General features: G+C 34.5%; 1 protein-coding gene across 3 annotated transcripts in view; it reads right to left on the minus strand.

Annotated features, from left to right (window-relative positions):
- The window catches only part of LOC110454205 (E3 ubiquitin-protein ligase rnf213-alpha-like), a 102,083-nt gene that overhangs the window by 34,884 nt on the left and 52,038 nt on the right, over positions 1 to 15,161 (minus strand). For all 3 annotated transcript variants that reach the window (XM_021503585.1, XM_021503584.1, XM_021503586.1), the window contains 14 exons: positions 14,413 to 14,522; positions 13,456 to 13,590; positions 12,182 to 12,335; positions 11,557 to 11,633; positions 10,771 to 10,912; positions 10,507 to 10,614; positions 8,292 to 8,377; positions 7,581 to 7,745; positions 4,964 to 5,087; positions 4,604 to 4,795; positions 3,833 to 3,969; positions 2,813 to 3,032; positions 2,329 to 2,614; positions 143 to 293 (listed from right to left, as the gene is read on the minus strand). In XM_021503585.1, coding sequence (XP_021359260.1) covers positions 143 to 293; positions 2,329 to 2,614; positions 2,813 to 3,032; positions 3,833 to 3,969; positions 4,604 to 4,795; positions 4,964 to 5,087; positions 7,581 to 7,745; positions 8,292 to 8,377; positions 10,507 to 10,614; positions 10,771 to 10,912; positions 11,557 to 11,633; positions 12,182 to 12,335; positions 13,456 to 13,590; positions 14,413 to 14,522 — 2,087 coding nt within the window. The remainder of the gene's footprint in view (positions 1 to 142; positions 294 to 2,328; positions 2,615 to 2,812; positions 3,033 to 3,832; positions 3,970 to 4,603; positions 4,796 to 4,963; positions 5,088 to 7,580; positions 7,746 to 8,291; positions 8,378 to 10,506; positions 10,615 to 10,770; positions 10,913 to 11,556; positions 11,634 to 12,181; positions 12,336 to 13,455; positions 13,591 to 14,412; positions 14,523 to 15,161) is intronic.

Below are 15,161 nucleotides of genomic sequence, written 5' to 3' on the forward strand. Positions count from 1 at the left end.
GCTTTTCACGATACACTGTATTGAGATACAACAGGTTAACGTTTTACTCGAACTTAGAAATATAATGATGCTTTCGTAAAACTGTAATATGGCATCATACTGGAAGTTTATTCCTAAATTAGATTTTGAATGAGTCAGTTACCTGAAAGTGCCTGCTCGACGTACACTGTCAGAGTTACAAGCCTCCCGCGCAATCTTAGGAGCTTGTCCGGATACTTTAGCCATCCGTTCATCCTTTTGTTTTTGTAAGCTCAGAATGATATTCACTATACCATCAACAAATGTTACGCTGCCTATAGGAAAATAATTCATAAATATATAATAATTAACATTTCAAGGCAAAGCTACAAGGATTGTTATTGAATTATGTTTAAGATGAACGTTTTGATCACTACACCTGAAGGTGAAATAATTAAATACTCTATATGTCTCGACAAAAGTCTCCAGAGTCTATAATATGCCTTAAAGTTAACATGAGTTTGATTGCCAAAGCAAATGGTAACAAAAGATGAACAGTGTCATCTATTTTTGAAATACAAAATTATGATTCAAAATATTTCATTGTTTGTGGGTAGTAAGTACCATCATACCAACAATCGCTCAGCATCATCGATCATTTGTACAATGATTTTCAAAGCATTTTACGTGTGCCTGAAAGACGGTTTAATTTTTGGGTCGTGTTCAGTGTTGGATTCTCTTTTACCTAATCGGTACCATAATATCATGTTACACTCCATGAAACCTTTGCGAATACAGATATTTGATATAAAATTGATTTGTGGGGCTACAAATGGAGTAGGGATAAATCACACAAAATCGAATTTATTTTGAGATGACGTTAACAGTAAAAAAATAAATATAGAATACTTACGTTTGTAAAAACAATAGCATACTAAAAAAATGTCTCAGTACGATACGTTTAATGTTCTGCTTACAAAGCGTTGTTTGGATCATTTTCCATGTGAATAGAAAAAAAGTATACCCCGATAACTAAATTAATATCTCCCGTACAGTTTTTTGTTTTCATAGTCAATTTGACAGATCATTGGATGTTACAGTACGCAAAAACAATCAGAATTGATATCAGCCATTGAAATTTCATATAATGTCAGGACTGTGCTCTGACAATTTTAACACAATGATGAATAAGAATGAATTAGATTTCCATTTGACGTTGAAATTACATGCATTGGCCACAAACGTAATGTGACAATCAGAAGGATTTGTAAGGAAAGTGACAGATTACTATGTATTCCAATTAAGTTTCATCATAACAGAATCAGTAGACTTTATGTTCGAAAGAACTTAACCGATGAATTATGGCGAACGACGCACGACAAATACTTATTTACTGGCTCCTACAATTCTGTGATGGCCTATACAAATACAATTTGGTAAATATACGTTAGGCCAAGGACAAAAACGGTGGAAAACTAGATTGATATAAACTACTCTTAAAACTGAAGAGGAGAAGCATGATAACATCAATTAAATAAATGTTAAAAACAAAAGATGATGTGGTTAATTTTAGACTAATAATGAATTACGAAACAGTTTATATTTTTACCATTCGAATTTCCAAAAGAAATTATTGTACCTAGCACGGTTACAGCCCAATCCACCAGCAGAGCCTACCCCCTTGTATTTCGAAAGATGATAGTTTGACACAAACGGTTGCACACATGAACTTTCCTAATAGATACAGAAACGGCAGGGGAAACCAATCGTGCAATTACATGAACTTAAAAAGTAGGAAAACAGGTTAGGTTCATACCTATCACAAGTAAAGTCTGTATATTATGAACCATGATCATACTCTACAAGTAATTTGGCTATCACAGATAACTGTAACCCAGTTTAATATACTGTACAATATCCTTTAGATAACAACATTTGTCTAGTAAAGTCTTGAGCTTAAATGAATATCACAATGATTGTAAAAGAATGTCGTTATTTAGTTCTGACACAATTGTTGTAAAAGGATGGCATTATCTAATTCTGACAAAAAATATTTTAAAAGGATGTCATTATTTAGTTATGACACAATTATTGTATAAGGATGTCATACTTAGTTTTTGTCATTGATTTGGTCCATGTTTATACAGAATGTTTTGTAAGAAATATGAGCTTTTATAGAAATACGTGCCCCTCTTTTTGCTTTTTTTTAATACTTTGAATATATCACAAAGCAAGGAGGATACACTATAAAAGCAATATCCCACAACTGTCTTCATCTAAAGTCAAATATATTATTCATTCACGAGGAACAATGTCGTTTATAAATATCAGAAAAAAACATTTTTTGTTTTGTTTATATGTTTTGCTTACCTTGGTTGTTCTCTGAATTTGGTTTCAGCTGAATGAGGTCCATCACATAACTGATTCGTTTCAAGCCACGGTTAGACCTCTCCTGATCAGGGTCTTTAACTTTTGCAAGGGACAGACATAGACAGTTTTTGAGGAGTTGAGATATATCGATAGCTGTTTGTTGCTGCCCTGAAACAATTGACTTCTGTAAGAGTTCTACATAGGTCATTTGGCATATTCCTCGAAGGTCCCTTTTTTTAGTTTCCATGTTGATATCGTCTATGTGTACAGACATCCATTGACCACTCTGGAATATATAAGCGATGTGTATTATAAATTGTGTAGGAATAGCGTTTATCTTTGTTGGTGAAGCAATATTGCTTAATGTAATAGTATATATGTTGCATGTCTGCCATTCTAATCTTTTCTTATTGTCATCTGCATTTATATAAGTTGTTTAAAATACTAATCTATGTTTGTCTTATTAATATTTGATACAGATTACCTGAAATCCTGTGAAACAGCTTCCTTTTATATTGGGCAGCTGAATAACAAGGATGACACAAAGGGTGAACTCCTTTTTACTGCCCATGTCGTGAATGACATCTTGAAGTCTGTGACGTGCGCAGGCAATCAGATTAGAATTTTGATCTCCAGAATCGCATTGAAGGATAAGAACCTTTTGTTGTGTTTCCGGTTCAAACTCAAGTGCCGAAACAAAACCCCTAGAATTAGTAATTTAAATGGTGTACTATCGAACATTAATATGTCATTGGATATTCCGTTGTATTTGATTCATTTCCTCTTACAGAAACTCCGATTTATTCTTTCAAGTGTATAATTCTATTTTCTCTTAATTGTGTGAATGTTTCATGAAAAACATTACTCGTTTGAATAAATTCATTAAAAACATAAATTCATATTCAGAAAACAATTGAAACGTATGATTGTCTATTAGTTCGAAAAACGTAGTGGTCCTGCTTTTGCCTGATTTTAAGTGTGAAAAGCTAGAAATTTAAAACAGATGAATGTACGAATGGCGTATTTTTCCAGGTTTTATACTATGTAAGTGAAATGTTGCATGCTAAACATTAACACGTTTCTATAATATAATCTTTTTGAAACTCTTAATAATTAGTGTAGAAGATAGTATACGCCCGAGGGAGTTATTAATGTCATACATTTATAACAAGAGTGAAGTGATTTTTGTTTTGAAAATATTAACGTTTTGCCGGCAACTGTCATTTGTTCAATGACTTCATATTCATTCTGACGTGTTATTAATTCATCAGCGATGCAACGAGAAAACATGCCGGTAGAACGACAAAATAGTCCAGTTGTACGTCAAAATAATTCCAGTAGGACGACAAAGTCATTCTGATAATACGACAAAATCATTCCGGCCGAGACACTTAAGATGCTTTTATGCCAATTTTGATGTTATCTTTAAGTTTTCTCGAATAACTTGACTTTTTAAGAGAATGTGAATCCAATCACGTTTGATAGGATAGAAGGAATATAATACCGAATTTTCTTGCAGAATTCTTGGTCTGTATCAAATGCTTTGACATTTAAAATCTCTACTTGAAAAGGACGTAGTTTGAATAGCACACAGATGTCGTCCTTTGCTGTGGCAGGCAACAGCTGGGAATACGTAGTGACCTGAAACGTTTGAAAGCGGTCTCAATATGATATAAAAGAGGTGTTTATCAAAGGAACGAAAAAAAATATGCATAATCAACGTGTGTGAGAGGTAATCGGTGCCTCTTGATAGTTATCAAATAGCATGAATGGTTTTTAATCAAACTACACCTCTAACCAGCAAATGGCTAGGCGTAAATTGACAAAACGATAGGTTTAGGGAACAGGACTTAATGTTTAATGCTATAGCAATAAAGCAATATAACGCAAGAAGATCAAAGTGTGATAGTTGAGAGGTAGTACATAGGTACAATGTTCACTGTAATAGGGAAATGACGAGTCTACATGATGTTAACGACAGTTTTAAATATCCGAAGTTTATTTGAATGAAACTATAATTCGGCAAACGGCTTACAACTCGAGATGTATATCGACGTTAATCGTAAATCGAACACAAAGATACGTTACTATTTATTTGCATTTCGTGTTTCAGTTTCGTGTTGTACACATATTGTCGTGGAATAATCAATTATCATGCTCATTAAGGATCACATACCTAATAAGTTATTATAACACACACAAATATATCAAATATCTGTAGCAGATTATTATACCGCAACAGTTTGAACTGAAGAGATAAATCGTATTTACCAACCTGTATGAACAAGTCTGACGTGATTTCCTTGACATTGAAAGATTCCAGCAAACCGACAACACTATCGTGCATTCCATTGAAATATAAATCCTGGTAGTTAGTTTCTTTTGAACTAGAAGCTGATTGTCCCAAACGCAGAATGCCATCAGGCGTACTTGTCTTCATCACAGTTTCTTTGCATGTCTCCAAAATCTGTTGGACAAACATAGTTTAGCATACAGATTGGTACGAACATCAATAAATGACTAACACGGACTTTTTAGCTAATGCATAAACTATATCGTGATAAACATTTTGACTAACCTATCGCTCTTTGCTCTAGGATATTTACATACGACATTAGTATCTTATAAACTTTACCTTTTGGTCAGAGCTCTTCTGCTTGTTTTGCATGTCGTCTCCCCAAATTTTGAGAATAGTCAAAGGCGCCATGTCCGAACTGTATCCGATGAACACATCTGCACATGTCAAATCCCTGTGTGAACTTAAATATATATAAACATTAACATTGTTCATTGGACGTACATGTCAGAGATAGGCTACGATCATGTAGCAGTGTCATCATTTAATGACATGTATAGATATAATGTATTATATCTAGCGTTTAATCTTTACATGTATGTGCAAAGTCTGTATTTGCAAGTGCCTGTGATACGTACATGTAAATAATACATATTTTAATATTGATTGTAAACCTGTTTGACTGGGCTCGAAAGTTAGCTATTTTTATACAGTTGTGTGACCGCACAACGCATCAAAAATACAATGCGCACACCGTGCATACATCGTTCACACACCGTCCGGGCATCGTTCACACATGGTGCGCACATCTGGGCGATTTAACAATCGTTCGCCCCGTTGTGCGCTTCTCTCCGCACAACTGTGCGATTTGGTACAATTTGTTGTTCAATATTACGGGTTGAAAAATATACGGAAGGCTCGTATGCAATAACGTACACTGTATATATAGCTGTAATTTCTCATCACAATAATTAAGATATTGTTCAATTTTACAATGCGTGTAACACAGCATTACAGTGACCATTAGTCTGTAAAGAATGTATTTGGCTCCTAGCTAGGTAACAGAACAAGTAAATAACAATTTGATGAGTGACCGGAGTTTTACCTGGCCTGTGCCTGACACATAGAGCTGCTATGTGATACCGTATGACCGTTATGAAAACACATATTTAGTATTTGTTATTTGCATCCGGTTTGGTCTATAGCTCCCCTTCACCTGGTTTTCACATCTTGGCGAGTTAGTGCCCCAGGCGGGGGAAAACTACGGTCCAGGTACAAAGTGGTTATGTTTACCTGTGTTGCCGAGACTGTGTTATAATTTTACATGTGTCGATTAAGGTCGTTTAAAAAACACCGAAAATACCATTTCTAAATTTAAGAAAGTATAGACAGAAAGTTAAGCATATAGATGAAGCTAGAATATAGAAACAAACTAAAAAAATCGAGTTTATATGTTATACACGAAACCGCTATTCCTCAATTTACACCAACCACGATTGTTATCGCCCAACGTTCGTCGATCGTCCGCACAAATGTGCGCAAACAATGATCGTCCAATTTTTTATCGTTCGCACTTCTTGCACACATCGTTCACACACCGTGCACACATCGTTCGCATACCGAACATCGAGTAACGTTGTGCGATCCCACAACTGTAAGTTTAGCTAGTGATCAGTGAGCGGTCAACGTGTATTGCGCGCGAGTGCTGTTTCACTCCTATATGTGTCCGCTACTTGAGCTGACGTACTGTACCTGTATACATTGCAACTGAGCTTGATGATCGTAAACCACGCTAATTGTGACTATTTTGTAATGTACTGTGTACGGAGACGTGTAATGTCGCGTATATCGTATACCTTTTTGTATATTGTAAAATAATTGGCTCGTTCAATTAATTGGTATTTTGAATTTCGCGCCATTTTGTATGTGAACAAGGACTTTTGTCATTTCTCTTTTATTGTAATTCTTTTATAATTCTTACTTGTAGTGTCCACAAGTAGTGTCCACAATATACATTTTGTATATCGTTATTGTGCGGGTGTCCGGCAATGGAAAGACCCTCTTACCTATGAAGAGGTAGGTTTTGTACGTTTCTCTGAGAGCCCTTTTTGGCCTCATGTACGTTCATGTAAATTATTTAATATGTGTCGGTAGTGTAAATCACTAGTGTATTTGTTGTACATACAGATTTGATTATATCTTGTGTATATGTGTAAGCCTACGCCTTATGTAAGCGTTATGCCGATGTGTGTATTTTACTTGTAGTGGTTAGTCAGTATTTATGATTAATAATGCTTTTATAGTGAAGCGGAATGTCGTTAACATTGCCAGGTGCGTTAACCCTGTTTGGTTATCGGCATGATCGAAAGTTGGACTAGTTCATGTTATGTAAATGCTTTAGGTAAGATAGGCTTTTATTTACTGTTGGTTTAAGGGTCTTACGGACCAGTGAATATACAGTTAACTTTTGGATGTGTTTGGTAATTTTTGACAAGATGAACCCCCAGTAAGTACACTTCTACATGTTATGGTATGTATAAAACATTTAAGCATTTTTTAAATTGTGTCGTCAGAATCTAAATGTTTAAGAATCGCGATTTTGACTCAGAATCAAAAATAAATAAGTTTACGAGTTTATCTTTTGCGATCTTGGAATATGGAGGAAGCAATACTTCCATAAGCGTCTACAGAAAGAATGAGACAACTCTAGTAAATTTCCTTTCAAAAACAAGTAATAATAGTAACATGTTTTATCCATAACCCATACTGAAATGATGTACTAATATTTAAATGCATTTAGTGGTTTTCATGTTCCTTTTCCATTACTTCAAGAATTACCCTGTATTTACGCTGAACTATTTTAATTTTGCATAGCTTTTGCAATGTTTTAAGGGGCTATGTGTATTTATTGTGAAACGTTTATTCGTAAATTCAACACAAAACAATAGAAACTTACCCATTTGTTGTACACGTCACCATCCAATCGTCGAGTTCCTTTGAAAGATTGCTTTGTTCCTCTGTCAGCAACATATCAGCTCGTAGCAGGTGTTTTTCAAGGCGGTTGATCAGTGGGACAGGGAAAGTTTCGTAAACAACCTGCTTCTCAGCAACAACAATGAGTCTGAAAAACGGTGATTAGGTGTTCATATGATTTAACAGTCGCCAACTTAACGCGCCAAACAGAATTGCACTTTGATCATATCTTAATTTTGTACTTAAATTCCCATCTAACAAATTTATCAATAACGAGTTTTAAGTTATGTTCATTGTTTGTGATTGATCAAGCGTGTCTGAATCTGGTCACATTTGTATGAAAAACATACGATTAATACATATTACATGTATGCCTATATCATCCAACAGGCATGAAAGTCGAAATGACTTAAGTTCTGAAAACAATGTTCAACATGTCCCCGACTAGCTTATGAAGAATTTACAACCTTGGACTGGTAAATTCTGAAATGATTATTATTTTGTACCAGGGCTACAATATTATCCTTTTTTGAGAAGACATATTTGAAAACAAGTATGATTTCAAACACTCCAGGTGCATGTGACCGGGCACTACACTCTCTCATTCAGAGTCACAACACTTCTTTCTTCAGTAGTGACAATGCCAAAACAATCCCATCTCAATCCGGCATGTTTTTAGAAAGCACATCTGTACCTGAAGTTTGGATGAACTTTACACTTCATTCTGTTGGTTCCTAGTCCCAGATCCACGTATCTCTCGCCTCCATAGAGAACATAATACTATAAAATTGATAATGCAAATATCATTATTAAAATTGATAGATAAAACTTCAAAACTTTCATTATTCATTATAAACTATCAAGTCCAAGCGAAAACATGCAAACATTGTTATCTATCAATAAACAAGTTATATTTACACTTCTTACATACAAATCCTATTATATGAATATTGCTATTTTATCTCTTGTTGTCATTTGGTTGAAATGACAACAACTCCTATAGAATTAGTTGAAATCCAAAGCATCTCAAGCGCATAACAAAGTAGACTACCGATGATGTGTACCAAATTTCAATTTAATATCTGCGAGAATGTATGAAGGAGTTCTTCAGACAAACTTAAGAAAAAGTTCAATGATATCAAAACGTGCTCCTGCTCAGGACATGAAGTTATACTATCTCAAGAGCCTGAATAACCACTATTTCAATCTAAAGCTAATACTTTCCCTTGTAATGCTGCTGCGAAGGTGTTGTTGATCATTGTGATACCAAATATCTACTTACAAACTAGAATCTGGAATACCAGTACTGTGTTCTTTGTCAAAACTGGAGTCCAAAATGAGCTAAAAGGATCACGTAACATAACTTCGAATTCTTCGTGTTATGCTTTACAGTGTCAGTCCACCAAATGTTATTGCTTATAACGTATGCTACAGGGGTCAAATATGTTTAAAACATTAAAACAACTTCTTCTTTATAACCAACAGGCCTAGGGTGATGGTATTTGGTTAGTAGCATGCTGGGATGAAGGGTTACAAACTTTGTTCAAAGTAAATGACCTTTGCGCATTTTCAAGGTCACATGGGTCAAATATGTTAAAATATATTTCAACAATTTCTGAATAACCAAAGGGTCTAGGGAGTGATATTTGGCCAGAAGCATGCTGGGATTAAAAGATAAAGTCTGTTTAATGTAATGTCCTTATTCGACTTTCTAAGTAACAGGGGCCATATGTTTAAATTTTTCAATGGGTTCTTTTGAATTAAGTACTGATAAATTGCCTGTAGCTGTATTTTAATCCACTTTTAACATAATACGTCTGCTGAGTGGCTATTCACACATATCTCATAGTCAACTTCAGATGTAAGGTTTTATTAGATGTAACCAACCAGCTTCATAGCCAACCACACTGTAGCTGAAGAATATTATCTTATCTTGCACCAATTATTATTCAAATCTTTGAGCCTAACTTTGCAACTTGTTCTATTAATGACTCTGCTCATATTGTACTTACTCTACGGTTAAACTCAGACACTGTGACAAAAATGACAATGTCATCAAGGGTGTCATAAAGCAAATGAATAGGAGACAAGCCTCCAAATATACTTTAAAAAAGGTTCTGGCGTGTCAGGTTGGTATGTCTCAATTTCACACCAGATGAGGTATTTCATGAAGTACAAGTAACACATCAAACTGAACAGCTAGGTATAATATGACCTATTAGAACATCATAAGTTGGAACACACCTATTTTAGACATGTGTGTGAATCTGTTAGTGACTGCGTATGGTGTAAATATTCCTACAAGAACATTACCTGATGAATTTGACGATACTTTACATGCAGGTTGTTGAATGGCAAATGTCAAAAATATTGGTCACTTCAATTAAAGCGTTTGGAATACATTTTATCGGTTTCAGAATTTTGAAACATTTAATCCATACAAAGAATATGTATAAAGCATAACTTATCAGCAATACAAATTGGTTGACTGCAACTATGAAACATAACAGGAGGAAGGTGATGTTAGGCCACTACTCATTTGAGCTCATTTTGGACTCCAGTTTAACAACGCACCCAGTACTGGTATCACAGATTCTAGTAAGCAATTCATATTTGGTGTCGAAATGATCAACTTCACCTGAGCAACAGCGTTACATGGGAAAACATCAGCTTAAGATTTAAATCGTGATTTGCCAGGCTCTTGAGTAAGTATGACTTCATGATCTGAGACATAGTACTACAAGGAGCTCCAATTTGACCTAATCAGACCATAGGCAGTTGAGACCATCATTTCCAATACAGTCCGGCAACGTTGTTGCAAAATATGAAACAAGACATCGCTGCGTGGGCCGACCATTTGCGATTTTTTAGCATTGGAGTGGACCCCACCTTGAAAACAAATCACAAACCTGGTTAAGGACGTCATACAGACTTTCATACAAGTTTTCCAAATTCAAAAGGAGTACAGCCTGTCCACTCTCCATACACAATTTGATACGGTTGATGTTTCGGCAAATCTACAATTAAAACAATGTTTTATTTTCTTACTACGACCATATATTATACAAATACCATGAGTTGAAGATATATCCATCAACTTTTTCCCTTCCTTTTTAAGTTACTACATCAAATATGTTTATGTAATGAAATATTCAAAACAAATATATATATACTTGTGTGTATTCCTGGTCCTTAGGGAAGCTGCTTCCAAACAATGTGGTCAAGCGAAGATTTTTCACTGTAAGTATTTGGTGCTGTAACATTGACAGGAAGCTGTAGTTCTCAGTCAGCAGCAAAAGGTACCGATTTTCAAGACTAAAAAGGAAAATATTAAGTGATCTGTTGTATTCAGAATTGTTTATTTGTATCATTGGAAAGGAATTTATAAATACATTTTCCCAACCCTGTGCAACAGATGAGAACTAAATAAACGAAATGACCATATTGTGAATTAAAAAGAAATCTGCATTGATTTACTAAATTTCCTAATTTGAACTCAAACACCAGCTAGTCACTTGATAAATACCGCCGCTCTAGATATTTTGGTTTCCTAAAAAGAACACATTTACGTGTTAAAACATTTACATATTGCACAGCGTATTTTACAGCGTCCCCTGTTGGTCCCGTCCCTTGTAAGTTACAAGAACATTTCTTTGCCCCTTATTGGTCAGCATTAACCGAGGGGACCAGCCCCTTCGATTCCAATAATCAGAATTGTCATCACCTTGAGGAATTATTCTACCAACTTTGGTTACAATTGGCGTCGTGGTTCTTGTGTGAAAGATATTGATAGAAAGAACACGAACAAGAACGGATTGAAATAGCTAATTTGGCTCTTGTGAGCTTAAAAAGCAAGAAATATGCATCATAGACTACCTAATATATCAGACGTTTTTACAGTGAACTCATAGACGTCAGCATCGCAAGTAACTTTTGGATGTTGCAACTGATTTACGTACCCATCCACAGCCTCTTTGAACGTTAGGGCTGCCTTGATCAGTCCCATTTGAGAACAGTCAGGGTCAGAGCTACGTGGCTGGAAATGGATGACCACAAAATATTTATGTGTATGAAAATTTACTAGACACTAATATACAAAGTTTTAAACAATTTTTCTCCCACCTGATAATTGGTTTCATGACAAACATTTGCCTATTCATGAAAGCGTTCTAATATTTGGTCTCCGAGTTTCAGATGAAGACCAATGTCTTGCTCTACGAAGAAAGCTAACAGTTGGAATACAGAATTAATGTTTGAACATGAAAAAGGTTTCATGAATGCCTGCGCAGGATCTTTTATTGAACTGTACCTTTGCAAAGTATAATGAGAGCTATTTTGTAAAATTGAACATGTTTTCAATATATATCGATAAGATGTAATACATCAAAAAGGATCAAAATGAATAGATGAATCAATGTCAAGATACGTCTTCCTTCTAAAATTTTAGGCTTATCATCGGACAGTATTAGTAAAAGAGATACCACTGAAATATGAGGGTCTATTAATCAAAGAAAGTTAGATAATTCCACATATAAGAATCCGAAATTCACGTAATTACAATAGACAGGTTTTTTTCCAATGTACCTTTGTGTTTGGAAACTGTAGATGGGAACTGAATATCTCCAACGGTTTCACTTCGTCGAGTCCACCGAAATTTCTCAAAATTGAATGCCTCAGTTCAAAGGTTGTGAGTGGATTGTTTGAAGTTGAAATGAAAGCGTACATCATCTTGATCAATCTGAAACAAACAATAGGAAATGCTGTATCCGTTATGATAGTGAGTGGATTGACACAGTGGTACATTTTTTTCTGTTTTACTCAACTAAATAATACATAATGATTTCGAATGCTGTTTACCTGAAATGCTCAAGTGCAGTAAAAAAACGTCATTTATTGCACGAATTTAAACATGAAACTAATGATTTTGAATATTGAAATAAAAACATGCAAACGTGTCTGGCTTTATAAAATTAATTCTTATTGAAGCCACAATTTTGAGATTTAAATCATTTCTATGAACCTTTTCCGAAACAAAAATCTTATTTCTATTTTTGACTCAAATAAAGTATTTCTTTATAAAATGTCCAATAATTCGAAAGATGTCGAATCTGAGTTATATCGTTCAGTTAAGAACTTGCATCAACTGGCAGCAGTCTTAATAGAAGATTGGGAAGAACACAAGAATATGTTTGTAGAAAGAAAGTTTGTTCAGCTGTTTTTAGAGCAACATAACAATCAAGCAACAAAGATGAGGTTGTGTTTCGTTTGAATCATGGTAATATGAAGCAGCAAGTGCTTCGTTTACTTTGGCTAGAAAATGATAATAATAACATAAAAGTACTGGTCGCAGGCAAATGTTTATACATCCAGATCAGATGTTTTCTCAGATCTATACTGACGCCCCGACAGTGAATGTTCATTATAGTCAAGTTCGTGATTGTATAACAATCTGCTTTCTGCTGTGCTTATCTAGCCCTGCGTCAAACGCTTTTATTGTTTGTGTTTTGACGACGTGATTTGGCACGGAATTCCAATAGTTAACCAATCTTTCTTTATAGGAGTACTTTCTGTAGTTAAGAATTAGATATTCATCTTTTTTAAGATTATGACATCTTGTTCGATCATTATTGTTTATAGTTTAAAAACCTTCCGTTACAGAAGAGTCATATTATCCATGTGTGATATCACGAGCGCCACATACACGGACAAAACAATGTATGCGTCTTACTATGTGTTCCATTTATTCCCAATATCTATTTGCTTTGTTGACCGATTAATGACAACAAAACAAGTGAAAGATAGTTATAACTCTAACTTGGTAATGTCAGGTAAAACCATATCAACAATCAATGTATTACCCGTAAAAGTCTCGCAGACCGAAGAACTCTCTTTTTGTCAATCTGCCGGTTGATATGTTGCTGAAAGCTCCTGCCACCTGGGATAGATATGGTGCTACTCTTTGTTGGACTGATTTATCGGTTTCACAAATGCCCCTGTATGTAAACAAATGAATGAAATTTATAAGTATCAAACACAAGATAAACACGATACGACACATGTTGTGAAAGAATTGTGAACAAAACTCCTGAGAGGGTAATATATCAACAACTTACAAACTTACCTTTATAACATGTCAATCATTATGTAATAATCTTAATCATTATCTCTATATACCATATATGATTAATAGCATCACATCCCCGTTTACTAAATGAGAACCGGTGCATGTTAAACTAAGGATAAAACGTAACCAAATTATGAGTGTTTGTAACACACGTTCCTTCATATTTCTCTATGTCCATGTACATTTATGTTTCTGGCAAGCGTTTCGGAAGATATAATTTTTTGTCGAAAACATTTTATGCATCTCAAGAATGTTGTCAAAACAAGATCTAATAATTTCTTAATAGAAACATATTGCTTATACTGGAATTTGTTCTGATTTGCTGACACTTAATTCATAACAATAATGACTTCAAAAGAATATCGTCAATATATAGATAATGCAAGTGAATTAATTCAGTGTTTATTGGTGTTTTTTAATATACTCATTAGTGTGTTTGCGGATTCGATTTCATTACTCCAATTCTTAAGTTAATAATATGAAGAATGTGACTTCGGCTACTTTTCCAAGGGTTTCAGTGTAAATGTTTCATAATTCATATTTTGCCCCTAGTTAAACTTAGTTTGTTTCACTTCGGTTTTTTAAAATAAATAAATAAATAATTAATTCTCAGCATGCCGTTTATAAATATAATAATCACTATATGATCAATGTAGGTAGCTAATATATAAAAAACATATACTTAGCTGACCTAGCGCTCTCTATTAATTCTTCAACAGACGGGATGTTTCTCTGGACAAGAATTCCTCTATTCATTTTCGCTGGATCAAGGGCCCAGTTTGAAATTCCCAGAAAGCTGACCTACACAAAGAAAAAACCGCGAAATTATCAAAACTCTTAGTTTAAACCATATTTTATTCATATCAATAAACATGCACAAATACATAGACATTTCATCATATATAACACGCTTTGCTGATAAAACATGTAAAACTTCGCAGTGATAGCCTTAATATGTACATAAGATACTATGAAGAGAAACAGAAAGAACATGATATTAGGGATAAAGATTACGGGTAACTGATTGAATTTAACCCGGTCGGATGGGTAGTTAAGTTTACATGATAACTAAAATAAAAAAAACGCTTAAGTTGCTATATATATTTACTTTCTAGAAATGGATGAAACGACATACTAAAAATTTTCGCTTAATAATGCGAACCTACGCGTAACGCTGCCAAATTTTCTCAAAATAACGCAAAACGAATCGTAATAACGCGAAACTATCGCGAAATTAACGCGTAATAACGCGAAACTAACGCGTAATAACGGGAAATTATCGCTAAATAACGAAAAACTAGTGCAGAATAACGCGAAGCGTTCGCAAAATATTGCGAAACCATTGCGTAATAACGCAAATTTTTCGCGAAATAAATTGAACTTGGCTGATCTAAAGCTAAAATTTTAAGTCTTTGAGCAATAGCAAATAAAATCATCATA

The sequence above is a fragment of the Mizuhopecten yessoensis genome, unplaced genomic scaffold (genome assembly GCF_002113885.1).
Source record: "Mizuhopecten yessoensis strain PY_sf001 unplaced genomic scaffold, ASM211388v2 scaffold7721, whole genome shotgun sequence".
NCBI lineage: Eukaryota > Metazoa > Mollusca > Bivalvia > Pectinida > Pectinidae > Mizuhopecten > Mizuhopecten yessoensis.